Source organism: Pogoniulus pusillus, chromosome 16 (assembly GCF_015220805.1).
Source record: "Pogoniulus pusillus isolate bPogPus1 chromosome 16, bPogPus1.pri, whole genome shotgun sequence".
Lineage (NCBI taxonomy): Eukaryota > Metazoa > Chordata > Aves > Piciformes > Lybiidae > Pogoniulus > Pogoniulus pusillus.
In genome coordinates this window covers 22,595,568-22,610,797 of record NC_087279.1, presented here as the reverse complement: position 1 = coordinate 22,610,797, position 15,230 = coordinate 22,595,568, and the positions used below count along the sequence as shown (strand labels likewise).

Sequence of the window (15,230 nt, the reverse complement as noted above, 5' to 3'; positions counted from 1 at the left end):
CCAGGAGCATGCTCAGCAGTGCAGCTCAGATGAGCACTCAAGGATGTCACAAGGCAGCAGGTCCAGCTGTGACATGCTGCTTTCTGAGATGGGAAAAGGGCCCAGAAGGAAAGTCTCTGAAACAGAGTGCAGTGAGCTGTGGCTAGACTGATGCTGTGTCCCCAAAGCTTCCCCAGATATCAGGGATGAGAGAAGAAACCTCTAGCGTGATGTGGTCAGGCCCATCGCCAAACCTCCTTCCAGCAGCCTACGGTGCTGCTGCAATTCCCACACTCTGGTGGGGAAGGTCAGCTGTGGGATGGGTTCTCCTTGGAAGACTTAAAAAAGCAAGTTTGACCATAGGCATCAGCAGACTGGGACTGGGACCCTGTGCTGCGAGGTGTCGCATGGAATGAGTTCATGTTCTCTGCACACTCAGGCAGCCTGCACTTGCAGGAGCTTCAAGATGTCCTCTAGAAACAGGCAAGTCAGAGGGAGTTTCATGTACTGTGGGTCATTCAGCTTCCTTAGTGCTCATTTCTGAGCCATGGGGAGGCTCATGGAGAAGAGGAGGCTCAGGGGTGATCTTATTACTGTCTACAACTACCTGAAGGGGGATTGTAGCCAGGTGGGGGGTGGCCTCTTCTCCCAGGTAACCACCAATAGAACAAGGGGACACAGTCTCAAGTTGTGCCAGGGGAGGTCTAGGCTGGATATTAGGAAGAAGTTCTTCACAGAAAGAGTGATTGGCATTGGAATGGGCTGCCCAGGGAGGTGGTGGAGGCACCGTCCCTGGGGGTCTTCAAGCAAAGCCTGGCTGAGGCACTTAGTGCCATGGTCTGGTTGATTGGATAGGGCAGGGTGATAGGTTGGACTGGATGATCTTGGAGGTCTCTTCCAGCCTGGTTGATTCTATGATTCTATGATTCTATGAGACCATCCAGGGAATGGCTCATGGGTATGACCAGCAGTCTTGGTTCAGTGTGCAATTGGAGGAGTGGCCACTTCCTGCCCGCTACTGTCGCATCCCCCTGGAGCTGATTTGCTTTGCAGTTCCAATTAAGATTACTCCAGATTACTCCATGGGCAAGAGGGCTGGGCTGGGACTCAGAAGAGGACCCAGGTTAAAGCACTGTGAGCTGTTCAAGGCAGGATTGGACGTGGCACTTGGTGCTATGGTCTAGCCTTGAGCTCTGTGGTAAAGGGTTGGACTTGATGATCTATGAGGTCTCTTCCAGCCTTGGTGATACTGTGATACTGTGAGCCTGGAAAGAAGGGTTTATAGCTGAGATAAAAGCAGAGGCATGACTGATGACAGATGTCCTAGGCACAGCTGTCCTCGATGCTCAACTTCTGTTGCGACTGCACAGGCCATCGCTGCAGGACACACATTGTTCTTTCTAAACAATAAAGTTCTCTGCAATTTGGCTTCATGCTGCTCCCAAATACGCTCTTTTTTTCCCCTGAAGAACCACCATGGGTTTTCCAAACATCTGTCCCACACTTCCCAAGGAAGATAATGAATGCCCTTGTCACTCAGCCCAGCCGCCTTGGCTTGTGCCAGGCCTGCAGGACATTTTCAGTTAACCGTTGCATGCCCAGGTGGAAGCGCTGCTGAGCAGTGTCACACTGAACATCTCTGTCCTTGTTTTCACAGCTGGGGCACCCAAGGAGACTTCACAACGACACACGCACTGCCTGCAGTGAAGGTGAAGCTGTTCACGGAGAGCACAGGAGTGCTGGCTCTGGAGGACAAGGAGCTTGGGAGGGTAAGGAGGTGTTGAGTTTAGTAACGTTGCCTTCTGGCCCTGCTTTTGGAGAGAAATCTCTCCTGGATGGAAATATCTTTGGAGCACAACGTGCTCTGCTTTTTTGCCAAGCTTCAGGAGGGGGGAAGAAAAGCAAGCTCCTCACTGCTGGGGAGGAGTGCACCTCGCATGCTGGCTTTGTTGTGAGCTTCTGATGGCAGCATTTCAGCTGGCTGTGCCTGCGCCGCACAGGCAGAGAGCTTCTGTGCCGCACTGGCGCTCCGGAAAGCCTTACAAGTCGCTTACGGAAATGGACATTCCTGAGGCAGAAAGGGGGATTATGCTGAAGCAAAAAGAGGGGATTTAAGTTTGGCAAGAGAGTGCTAAGCTGCTCTCATATCTGCTGAGCAGCCGGTGTATGGCTTGAGCATTTGAAAGCACTGACTGCAGTACTCACTGCAAAGGGCTTGGAGTCCTGGGGATTGTGGCCGAACTGGCAGCTTCAATGGGGCTGGACACAAGGGTTCATTACCCCTGGTGTAATAGCAAAGAGCTCAGATTCCTGGGTACTGGCCACAGAACCAACCTTCCCACTGTCATAAATAACAGGCATAAACTTGCATTCATGCAAGTTAAGGCTTTAATAGAGTTGCAGGAATCAAGCAGTGTACAGGCCTGGGTGCGTGGGGAGGCTCTGCTCTACCCTAATGCACAGCCTTTGCCTTCAGTTTGCTCTTTTTATGCCCTATTCTATTACAGATTCATTACTAATTCTAAGGAAAGGTTGGGTTTTCCTTATCAGTTCTAAGAATGGGAGGTGTTTCTTCCACACATGTCTCTTTTTATCCGGTGGTCCCTCTGGTGGTCTTTCAGTGATGAAGTAAGGGGTCTTCCTCAAGTGTCCTTACCATGAGCTCCAAACTAGTAGTGTTCTTTGTATGACTCTTCCTCAGTTTGCTCATGCACAAAGGCTGTCTCTGCCACCTGCCTCCCTCCTCCAGCAACCTTTCTAGTTTCTAATTATTTATTGCTGTTATCTTAAGCCAAGTGTATACTCTTGTGATGGCTGTGCAAGGAGGAGTGCAGCTCCACTCAAAACCCCCCTTCCTCCCTGTCTGTGGCCTCTTGCCATGAACTGATCGGATCAAACATGTATTTCTCACACCACCTCATCTCTGTCCCTAAACCAGCACCGTGGGACTGCTGGCCCTCCTTCCCTGCAGCCCACAACTCCACAATATCTGTGGACAGCAATTTCTGTGGCTTTGGGATGCTTCAGCTAGTCTCTGTGGATGTTTTGCAGCTCTATCATTTGTGTTTCCTCAAGTGTAAGTGACAGCAAACTTCCTGTCCTGCCTTCTGCAGGTCTTCAGAGGTGTGAGATCAGCATGGAAAAGGCCCTGTGAGATCAATGGGGGGTAAAGAAAGGCTGCATCTTAACACATAGGCTTGGCAGCTCCCAGGTTACAGCTCAGTGTGGCCTGAGCGATGTCCAGGGGCAGGGTGGGCTCTGTCTGCAACACGTCTTGCCCTTCAGCTTGCCTTTATGGCTATGGCCAAGAAAGCCACTGGTCCTGTGGCAAGCCCAAGTGCAGGATTTCCAGTTGTGAGCTATCCTGTTGCTATATTTCCTGCTGTCCCCATGCTGTACTGTGCCTTTGCACAGGAGAGAGGGTGTCTGCACAGGAAAGAGTGTGCATCTGCACAGGAGAGAGTATGTGCACAGGAGAGTGTGTGTGTGCACAGGAGAGAGTGTGTGTGCATTGGAGAGAGTGTGTGTGTGCATTGGAGAGAGTGTGTGCACAGGAGAGAGTGTGTGCACAGGAGAGTGTGTGTGTGCATTGGAGAGAGTGTGTGTGCACAGGAGAGAGTGTGTGCACAGGAGAGAGTGTGTGCACAGGAGAGTGTGTGTGTGCATTGGAGAGAGTGTGTGTGCACAGGAGAGAGTGTGTGCACAGGAGAGTGTGTGTGCACAGGAGAGTGTGTGTGCACAGGAGAGAGTGTGTGCACAGGAGAGTGTGTGTGCACAGGAGAGAGTGTGTGCACAGGAGAGTGTGTGTGCGCACAGGAGAGTGTGTGTGTGTGCACAGAAGAATGTGTGTGCACAGGAGAGAGTGTGTGCACAGGAGAGTGTGTTTGTGCACAGAAGAGTGTGTGTCTGCACAGCAGAGTGTGTGTGTGCACAGGAGAGTGTGTGTATGCACAGCAGAGTGTGTGTGCACAGCAGAGTGTGTGTGTGCACAGGAGTGTGTGTGTGTGCACAGCAGAGTGTGTGTGCACAGCAGAGTGTGTGTGTGCGCAGGAGAGTGTGTGTGTGCACAGCAGAGTGTGTGTGCACAGCAGAGTGTGTGTGTGCACAGCAGAGTGTGTGTGCACAGCAGAGTGTGTGTGTGCGCAGGAGAGTGTGTGTGTGCACAGCAGAGTGTGTGTGCACAGCAGAGTGTGTGTGTGCACAGGAGTGTGTGTGCACAGAAGAGTGTGTGTGTGTGCACAGAATAGTGTGTGTGTGCACAGGAGAGTGTGTGTGTGTGTGCACAGCAGAGTGTGTGTGCACAGGAGAGTGTGTGTGTGTGTGCAAAGCAGAGTGTGTGTGTACAGGAGAGTGTGTGTGTGTGTGTGTGTGTGCACAGCAGAGTGTGTGTGCACAGGAGTGTGTGTGTGCACAGGAGAGAGTGTGTGTGCACAGCAGAGTGTGTGTGTGCACAGAAGAGAGTGTGTGTGCACAGGAGAGAGTGTGTGTGCACAGCAGAGTGTGTGTGTGCACAGAAGAGAGTGTGTGTGCACCGGAGAGAGTGTGTGTGCACAGCAGAGTGTGTGTGCACAGGAGTGTGTGTGTGCGCACAGGAGAGTGTGTGTGTGCACAGCAGAGTGTGTGTGCACAGGAGAGAGTGTGTGTGCACAGCAGAGTGTGTGTGTGCACAGAAGAGAGTGTGTGTGCACAGGAGAGAGTGTGTGTGCACAGCAGAGTGTGTGTGCACAGGAGTGTGTGTGTGCGCACAGGAGAGTGTGTGTGTGCACAGCAGAGTGTGTGTGCACAGGAGAGAGTGTGTGTGCACAGCAGAGTGTGTGTGTGCACAGAAGAGAGTGTGTGTGCACAGGAGAGAGTGTGTGTGCACAGCAGAGTGTGTGTGTGCACAGGAGAGAGTGTGTGTGCACAGCAGAGTGTGTGTGCACAGGAGTGTGTGTGTGCGCACAGGAGAGTGTGTGTGTGCACAGCAGAGTGTGTGTGCACAGCAGAGTGTGTGTGCACAGGAGAGAGTGTGTGTGCACAGCAGAGTGTGTGTGTGCACAGAAGAGAGTGTGTGTGCACAGGAGAGAGTGTGTGTGCACAGCAGAGTGTGTGTGCACAGGAGTGTGTGTGTGCGCACAGGAGAGTGTGTGTGTGCACAGAAGAGAGTGTGTGTGCACAGGAGAGAGTGTGTGTGTGCACAGCAGAGTGTGTGCGCACAGGAGAGAGTGTGTGTGCACAAGAGTTTATGTGTGTGCACAGGAGTGTGTGTGCACAGAAGAGAGTGTGTGGGGAGGTGGGGGCAGCCTGGAGGTGTTTAAAAGGAGGCTGCATGAGGCACTTAGTGCCAGGGTTTAGTTAATTAGAAGGTGTTAGGTGATAGGTTGGACTCGATGATCCTAGAGGTCTTTTCCAACCTGGCTAATTCTGTGTTCTGTATTCTGTGCACAGGAGTGTGTGTGTGCACAGGAGTGTGTGTGTGCACAGCAGAGTGTGTGTGTGCACAGGAGTGTGTGTGTGTGCATAGGAGTGTGTGTGTGTGCACAGGAGTTTATGTGTGTGCACAGGAGATTATGTGTGTGCACAGGAGTGTGTGTGTGTGCACAGGAGTTTATGTGTGTGCACAGGAGTTTATGTGTGTGCACAGGAGATTATGTGTGTGCACAGGAGTTTATGTGTGTGCACAGGAGTGTAGGCCTTTTTTTCTCCTCTCAATCTTGCAGAAGAGGCAGAGTGCCTCTGGACTTTCCTTTATTCTCTTCCTGTCCTGCTCCCGTTGTGGCAGAGATGACCCCACTGGGCTGCACTGCTCCACCTGAAGACCTGCAATTGCTTTGCTGCACGGCATCAAAGTTACCCTTTCAGTGCTGAGTGAAGGGTTGGCCTAGATGAGCTTTGAGGTCTCTTCCAAGTGGATATATTCTGTGATTCCATGATCATAAGCAAGCCTCCTCCCTCAGACAGCCTGGCACTCCTGCCTTTATCCACGGAGGCATGCTCAGCAGAGCTTTTCACCCAGCCAGCTGCGATGCCATCCAAAGCTTTTTTCCCCCCGAGTGGTTACACAGGGTGTAGACCCCTTTGCTTTTCTAAGTCTTGTTTCCATGGCCAGCCGTGAGCAGTGCTGACTTTGCTGGTCTCGGGAAGCAATTAGCTGTGCATGTTGTTGTGAGAGAGATGTCAGGCCCCAGAGCAACTCCTCTTGCCCTGGGATGCTGATGTGCCAGCCCCACCAATGCGCTTTCATTCCCAGTCCAGTGGGAAGCTGTCCCTTGGCTCCGAGCTTCTGCAGGCTGAAGGAGGTGTGCCAGCAGTGGTGAGCAGGGGGAGCCAGGCGGTGCTGTCCCCTGGCCCGTGGCCACCAGTGCTCTCAAAGCTTCAAAGGGCTGCTTGGTGTGCCCAGAGCGGGCGGGGGGTGACGCGTGGCTGCTCAGGCTGCATCAGGATTTCTTCTTTAGCGGGGCAATGAAACCAGGAGCGTCTTAAGCTCCCAGTTTAGCTGTCAGAGCGGGCATGAACCTGTGTACTCAGAGTGAGGAGGGAAGCAGGTTTTGTACACAAAGCTGGCCATGCCCAGCTGCCCTGTGGGAAGTGGCTTTGTGCTCTGCCAGGCTTGCACAATGCCCACTTTCTGTTGCGAGCGTGAAGCTGGCAGCCAGCCGGCACTCCTGCTTTTGCCACTTCTATTGAAGGGAGAGCTGGAAAATGCTCCCAAGCTCTGAGCTGGTGGATGGGCAGCTGAAGGCATGGGAATACATCCTGGCCCTATTGAAGCTAGTGGCAAGGCTCCCATGGACTTCCTCTGCTGAAAGCGAGGAGGGGAAGAGCCAAGAACTACAACAACACTAAGCAAAGTTTGTGCAGTCTTTGATGACAAAGAGTTAGAAATCAAAGCAGAGAGCATCCCAAACACCCTGCGTGGCTGCTGCCTCACCAAGACATGTGGTTCACTGCAAGTCTACGTGCTTGCATGACCTGCCTTGCAGCGGGGAGGGGGGCTTGGATGCTGGTCAGAGTTTGAGTCCATCCACAATGTCCCATGTGAAGGTTTCACTCCAAATGTGGGATTTTGTAGCAAGAGTGATGCAGTTGGTGTTGCTCAGTTAGAGCCTACGGAAAGGCTGTGCAGGGACTGTTTACAAGGGCTTGTAGCAATAGGACAAGGGGCAATGGTTTGAAACTAGAGGAGGGTAGATATAGACTGGACATCAGGAAGAAGTTTCTTTTACTGTGGGGGTGGAAAACCACAAAGATGTTGTCCAGGGAAGTGATGGAGGCCCCATCTCTGGAAACAATCAAGATCAAGCTTGGTGGGGCTCTGAGCCAGCTGATCTATTTGGGGCCATCCCCAGTTCCTGCAGGGAGGTTGGACCTCTGGAGGTCCCTTCCAACCAGGCACTTAGTGCCATGGTCTAGTTGACTGGATAGGGCTGGGTGCTAGGTTGTGCTGCATGAGCTTGGAGGTCTCTTCCAACCTGGCTGATTCTATGATTCCATACAGCATCAGATTCCTGGCAGACAAGGCATTAGTCTAATACAATAAAAGTTGTGATAAGTAATGTTGATGAGTAAGAGTGAGTCAAGACTCCACTGATGTTAACCTCAGGCTTTGGAGTAGGCAATAAAATGAATGTTTGAATCATTCACCAAAAGATAATAGCATCAAGGGTATTTTGGTGGAGAACAGCTCCTAGGTTGTTGACTCAACAGTAAAGTTGCAGAGCAGAGAAATACAAGGTTATATCTGGGCTGGAGTTTGACAGGAGCATACAGCACGCTTGAGCTATGAATGAGTGACAGCAGCACATCAAATAGCTGCTGCTCTTGAACTGTGTCTGTACTGCCATTAGTGAAATCATTTGTTTGCAGAAAGGTTGATGGATTTAAAGGAGATTCATCACACTGCAGGACAGTGCAATCTTAAATTAATTTAGAAGCATAGAATCAGTCAGAGTTGGAAGGGACCTCAAGGAGCATCTAGTTCCAGCCCCCCTGCCATGGTCAGGGACACCCTACCCTAGAGCAGGCTGCCTACAGCCTCAGCCAGCCTGGCCTTAAATACCTCCAGGGATGGGGCCTCAACCACCTCCCTGGGCAACCCATTCCAGCCTCTCACCACTCTCCTGCTGAACTTCCTCCTCACATCCAGTCTCAATCTCCCCACCTCCAGCTTCTCTCCATTCCCCCCCAGTCCTGTCACTCTCTGAGAGCCTCCCTTTAACTTTGTTGCTTTTGCCATTTGCAGGTTGTTCTCCACCCAACTCCAAACAGCCCAAAGCAATCAGAGTGGCACAAAATGACTGTTTCCAAAAACTGCCCAGATCAAGACCTGAAGATCAAGCTGGCTGTGCGAATGGACAAGCCTCAAAACATGAAGCACTCCGGGTAAATGCTTGTCTCCATCTTAACTCTTGAAGTCTCCATCTGCCCTTTTGAATGCACATTAGGAAATGCCTTTTTTTTTTTTTTTTTAAGGTCCTGGAAGAGAAACTCTATTCTCAAGTTTGCAGGTGGTTAAAAGAAAGACAAATACAAAACTGGCGTTAGTTCAGTCATCCATGAGGCACTTTACATATTAGAATCATAGAAGGGTTTAGGTTGGAAGGGACCTCAAAGCTCAGCCAGTTCCAACCCCCTGCCATAGGTAGGGACACCTCCCACTAGAACAGGTCACTCAAGGCCTCAGCCAACCTGGCCATGAGCACCTCCAGGGAGGTTGTGGAGCACAGAAGCACCCAATGTGATCTTTGATCACATTGGGTGCTTCTGTGCTCCACAACCTCCCTGGGCAACCTGTGCCAGTGTCTCACCACCCTCAACCTGTGCCAGTGTCTCACCACCCTCACTGCAAAGAACTTCATCTAGTTTAAACCTCCTCTCCTCCAGTTTAAACCCATTACCCCTCATCCTGTCATTATAAGACCTTGTCAGTAGTCTCTCCCCAGACCTCTTGTAGGTCCCCTTCAGATAGTGAAAGGCCACTCCAAGGTCTTCTTGAAGCCTTCTCTTCTGCAGGCTGCAGAGCCCCAACTCTTGTAGCCTGTTAGGCTTGAGGTGAGGAGAAAGTTCTTCACTGAGAGAGTCATTGGACACTGGAATGGGCTGCCCGGGGAGGTGGTGGAGTCGCCGTCTCTGGGGCAGTTCAAGGCAGGACTGGACGTGGCACTTGGTGCCATGGTCTGGCCTTGAGCTCTGTGGTAAAGGGTTGGACTTGATGATCTGTGAGGTCTCTTCCAACCCTGATGATACTGTGATACTGTGATACTGTCCTCAAAGCAGAGCTGCTACAGCCCTCTGAGCATCTTTGTGGCCTCCTCTGGACTCATTCCAACAGTTTGATGTTCTAAGCATGGACTTTTTACCACACAGCAGCCAAAGAGTTCACCTTTCAAACAGTATTCCTCAGGAAATTGCTGGGTTAAGGGAATCTTAGGTGAGCTGCCTGACTGTTGTTGAGAATGGTGTCTTTTCTTAAGTTACTCTGTGCTTCCCTCTATTGCCTTCTCAGAAGGGAAAGCACAGTGCACCTTCCACTTGAAATAGACTCCATTGTGATTATCATTATTGATACAGAGATAAACACACTTAAGCACTAGTTGGTTAGTCTAAGCCTTCTCAGAAGGGAAAGCACAGTGCACCTTCCACTTGAAATGGACTTAATTATGGTTATCATTATTGATAGAGAGATAAACATACTTAAGCACTAGTTGGTTAGTCTAAGCCTTCTCAGAAGGGAAAGCACAGTGCACCTTCCACTTGAAATAGACTCCATTATTGTTATCATGATTGATACAGAGATCATCACTACATTTCAATACTAGTTGCCTGGTGTAAGCCATTGCCAAGAGTAGGTCTGAAGATCTGGAAGGTGAAACAATTAACTCCTGCCCTCCAAACATGAGGGCTTTCACCTTTGTGCTGTACAAATGGAATCATCCTTGGGTAGATCTAGCTAACATCACTGGCAAGCTTCTTTCTGTCTGCTCTTCAGAGCTGAGGGTGTAAAAAAAATAGAACCTCTCCAGGAAAGTCACTGTTTTGATTAAGTCTTTCTGCAGTGCATTTTCTGGTGCTGTAAAAGTGACTTTGTTTCATTCTTATTTTCACAGTGTTTTGTTAGATTCAGTCTGTTATTAGATGGTTTGGATCACTCATCCTTTTTTTCTTCAGTTCCTCCTCCTCCTGTTGTCATTGCTGGTGAGATCAGAGCCAATAGCAGCCACGTGTGAGGTTTGTTTCTCCACCATGATCACAAGCAGCAAAAGCAAGAAAGGACAGGGGTTTATTTCCTTCACCACAACTGACAGCCATGGACCTGAGCAGTCCTGGGTTTTCTTAGGCTTTCATCAATTACCATCTGGTTTGCAAGAGGCTGCTTAAACCCCTGTGCTTTGTGATGCCAGCTTGCTATCAGAACTGAGGTGGTCATTCTGGTGGTGTTAGCAGCAGTAGCAAAAAAGGACAGTTATTACCCTGTCCTTGATGTAGCCAAGAGCTCAGCACCCACATTAGCATGACCTGGGAGTTTTGGGGCTTAAACACTCACCTAGATTATGCTGGATCTCTTCTGGCCTAAGGAACCCCTAAGGTAACCAAAAAGGATTTTATTTCTCTATTTATGGAGCTAGAACCAAAGTAATCATAGAATCATAGAATCAGTCAGGGTTGGAAGGGATCACAAGGGTCATCTTGTTCCAACTCCCCTGCCATGGGCAGGGACACCTCACACTAGATCAGTCTGGCCAGAGCCTCATCCAGCCTGGCCTTTAACACCTCCAGGGATGAGGCTTCCACCACCTCCCTGAGTGCTGTAAAAGTGACTTTGTTTCATTCTTATTTTCACAGTGTTTTGTTAGATTTGATCTATTATTAGATGGTTTGGATCACTCATCAACCCGTTCTAGGGTCTCACCACCCTCATGGTGAAGAACTTCCTCCTAATGTCCAGTCTGAATCTACTCATTTCTAGCTTTGTTTCATTCCCCCCAGTCCTATCACTACCTGACAGCCTAAAAAGTCCCTTCCCAGCTTTCTTGTAGGTCCCCTTAAATACTGAAAGGCCACAATAAAGTCATCTGGGAGCCTTCTCCTCTCCACACTGAGCAGCCTCAACTCCCTCCGTCTCTCCTCATAGGGGAGGAGCTCCTTAAAATGCTGCATAAAACATAGTGATGCTGAATGGAGTCCTGGTGTTTATTTTCAGTCTGGTGTTTCCACTGGTCTTGCCAGTGCTCCTATTACAGTGTCACAGTGGCCACTTTGTCATATAGATTAAATGCTGGGTTTGGCTTTACCTTTTAAAGTTCATTCTTCTATTGTATAAAACAGTAAATTCCCTCCTCCTTAGAAATCACAGTCATAGAATCAGTCAGGGTTGGAAGGGAGCACAAGGAGCAGCCAGTTCCAACTCCCCTGCCATGCCCAGGGACACCCTACCCTAGAGCAGGCTGCACACAGCCTCAGCCAGCCTGGCCTTAAACATCTCCAGCCATGGGGCCTCAACCACCTCCCTGGGCAACCCATTCCAGCCTCTCACCACTCTCCTGCTCAACAACTTCCTCCCTACGTCCAGTCTGACTCCCAGGGAGTGACAGCGCTAGGGGGAATGGAGCAAAGCAGGAGGTGGGGACCTCCTGCTTTGCTCCATTCCCCCTAGCGCTGTCACTCCCTGACAGCCTAAAAAGTCCCTCCTTAGCTTTTTTGTAGCCCTCCTTCAGATACTTAAAGGCCACAAGAAGGTCACCTGGGAGCTTGCTTCAGTATCTGTAGCCAAGGAAATGTCTAGGAATTAGTCTTAAGCTGTTCAGTGGGGTGTCCTGCCCAGTGGATACTGGGAACCTGGATACTGGTTTTGATGCACTAAGTGTCCCTCTGTTTGACATCTCACCTCAGGCAAATGGTTTTGTGAAGGTTTAATGCAGTGTTTGGGGTTTCTCTCCCTTAATTCTTCCTTTATAAATATATTCTTCACTTATCTCACCATGTTGTTGCTGTTAACTGGCACTAAAGGGCTTCTAATTTCAGAGCAACTCATGAAAGAGGACACTTAATGTGTGGCATTACTGTCTGTGGGAGCTTTTTGTGTCCCTTTCTTTGCAGGTTGTTTGGGCTAGAAGTGAAGGTATTCATGAAAGCTTCTTTGGTTAAGAGTTGCAATGATTCCTGCTTATGCATTAACTTGACTTTCTAGGTATAAAGAAAGCATGCTGAAAAGCAAGAGAAGAACATATCCTCACTTGTGTGCTGAACTCACCTCTTCTGTTCTCCTAGGTATTTGTGGGCCATTGGTAAAAATGTCTGGAAGCGATGGAAAAAACGATTCTTTGTCCTGGTCCAGGTAACAGATTTAACTAGAAGTGATCTTAAATCACAAGATGAAATATTTAGGTCTTTCCTCTGGCTGCTGTTAGTGCTGTGTAATCGATGCTGAGCTGTGGTTCTGCCTAGGGTGTCTGTTGAGTCCTGGATCTTCTCTAAATGGGTATGTCTTCTCAAGGGTATCCTAGCTGCAGACCCCTAGCCATGAGTTTCCTGGTGCACATGAATCATAGAATCATAGAATCAAGCAGGTTTCAGATTCTCCAATAGGTAAATAATACATGATAAAATCTACTGAAGCTATGAAACCCTTGACTAGTACTTTTCTTTAAATATTAAACATTATTTTTGAAGCTGTTTGCACTATGTACAGTTCCACACAACAGTTTTCCTGTTAGAAGGGAAATATGCCATCCTCAGCCAGGTTTTTGTTTGATGTCCATGAATACCAATAGTATGTAGAATCTTTTATTAACTGTAGTAGTTCAGGATAAACTCTATGCAAGTTCTCTAATTATTTAATTCTGTGTAAAGGGGAAGTAAACAATTCTGAGCCAGAGCTGCAAACTTCATGCTTGTTACTTGCTAATGCAATTTAGTTTAAAAAAGAGGAGACCACCTCATTGCTGTCTACAACTACCTGAAGGGACATTGTGGAGAAGCTGCTGCTGGTCTCTTCTTACAGGTAATTGGAGACAGAACAAGGGAGAATGGCCTCAAGCTGAGGCTGGGTAGGTTTAGATTGGGCATTAGGAAGAAGTTTTTCATGGAGAGAGTGGTTAGGCACTGGAACGAGCTGCCCAGGGAGGTGGTTGAGTCACCCACCCTGGATGTGTTTAAGGGTCGTTTGGATGCAGTGCTTAGGGATATGGTTTAAGGTGAATCTTGTAGAGTAGGGTTATAGCTTGGACTTGGTGATCCTGAGGGTCTTTTCCAACCCAGATAGTTCTGTGATTCTGTGATTCTGTGATTCAGGTTGGAAGAGACCTTCAAGATCATTCAGTCCAAATAAGTGCTTGGTGAAATGGAGAAGTGATTTTAGTGAGGAGTTAATGGGATGAGGAGAGACTTCTGTCTGTCTTGGCTGGAGGTACTTAAGCGCAAATGCTCTCTTAGGAGCCTCCATGTAATGTTTGAAGTCTGTTGAGGTGTGTAGAAGTCTCATCACAGGCTACATCAGATTCAGTATATTGTTCTTGACATTCATTCTGCCTTCACTTTCATTGCTGCCTCTCATTGTCTGTAGCTCTCATCAGTCTTTTGTAACATCTTTGCTTTCTTCCTTTCTTCATTTCTTCCTTTCTTCCTTCTTCTGGCTTTGGATTTGGTTTGGGGGTTGTAGCTTTCTGCTCTCCCAGTTTAGGTAGACCTATGTGTTTGACTATGGTTAAGAATTGCAAAAGAAACGTGCAGAAGATGTCCTGTGTGATCTAAAAAAAAGGTAGGCATTACTTGGTGTGTTAGAGTGGCCCTCCAAAGGCCAATTGAAACTGCTTTGTTGGCCACAGAAGTGCAGGGGTCCAGTCTGAGCAGCTCCATCTTCACACCAACCTGCTAAAGCCACAGAGTCCTCTTGGGTCACTCAGGCTCTCCCTTCTCTCTGGCTTCCTTAGGGTATGTTGTCCCTGAGTATGAGACATACAGGCTTTGTGCAGGGTCCTGTGGTGAAAGCATGCTCTGATGGAATAACATGAGATCCAGCTGGGATCTTGTGCCAGCTTAGATCCAAAGTGATCATGTCAGAGGGTGAAATCCTACTGTCAATGAAGCAGATGTTAGATCTGCCTCAGAACAGCCAGGAATTCACCTGTGTCTAAGAACAGAGGTGGTGTAAACCAGATGCACCAAGCTCCACGTTTGGGATGGAGCATGTTTGTGTACCAGAATGGGGAGGAGTCGATGCAGCTCTTCTTCCACCTTACACAGCTGGCTTCTCTGCTTCTAAATCTGGTGTAAACTGGTTAGTTTGATTTGAGTTAATCACAGAATCACAGAATGGTTTAGGTTGGAAGGGACCTCAGAGATCATCCAATTCCAACCCCCCCACCATGGGCAGGGACACCACCCACTAGAACAGGTCGCTCAAGGCCTCATCCAACCTGGCCTTTAACATTTCCAGAGAGGGAGCATCATTAGTCCAAATTCAACTGTCACAGTAGAAAGCTTAATTGCATTCCCTGTTTGTATGTCACTGCCAGGTGACCTGTGTGGCACATAAGAAAATCCATCCTGGAGAGGTAAAAGGGATTTGAAACGTGTGGCACAGGTGCTAGGTCTCTAAGAGGAGCCTCTTTGGAGAAACCACTTCAGTGTCTAGTCAAATAACCAAGTATGACCAGGAGGGACAGTTCAAGTTCATTTTGTACTCCAAATGGAATCAAATTTGTCACAGAAATGGGTAGTGTAGAGCAGCCACAGGAGATGCCTCCATCTGCCCAAGTAGTCTATTTAAATTTAGCTGAAAGTGGTGGGTTTAGGATCTGTGTAATCCATTCCTAGAGGCAGCTGGTTTGCAAATGCACCCTGCAGGGGCTGGCCAGGTCCCTGGCAAGGCAGGGTGCTTTGCACATCACAAGGGAACCCAGCATCTTGCAGAGATAGACCACTGGAGGCAAATTCCAGATTGTCTCCTGGGTAAGAAGCAAGCAGAGGCCATAATGAAAGAAGCATTATGCAATGACTCTGGTCTTGGGCAGGGATTGAAGGATTGGGTTTGTCTGTATGTTTCCTTTATTATCCCCTGAAATGAAGTTAAAAGCCTGTATTGCTTTTCCCTGAGAGACAGTTCCTTCCTGTTTGACCAGGTTCTCAGACCCTTTTTATACATTCACAGAATCACTGAGGCTGGAAAAGACCTCTGAGATCAGCAAGCCCAGCCCATGACCTAACACCACCACATCAGCTAAACCATGCCAACAAGTGCCACATCCAGACTTTTCTTAAAAGCCTCCAGGGAT

The 15,230-nt window shown here is 48.9% G+C and overlaps 1 protein-coding gene across 13 annotated transcripts in view; it reads left to right on the top strand.

Moving 5' to 3' along the window:
• CADPS (calcium dependent secretion activator) overlaps positions 1-15,230 on the top strand; it is a 294,058-nt gene that overhangs the window by 154,815 nt on the left and 124,013 nt on the right. For all 13 annotated transcript variants that reach the window (XM_064156993.1, XM_064156990.1, XM_064156994.1 and 10 more), the window contains exons 7-9: positions 1,637-1,748; positions 8,201-8,340; positions 12,226-12,292. In XM_064156993.1, the coding sequence (XP_064013063.1) occupies positions 1,637-1,748; positions 8,201-8,340; positions 12,226-12,292 (319 nt within the window). The remainder of the gene's footprint in view (positions 1-1,636; positions 1,749-8,200; positions 8,341-12,225; positions 12,293-15,230) is intronic.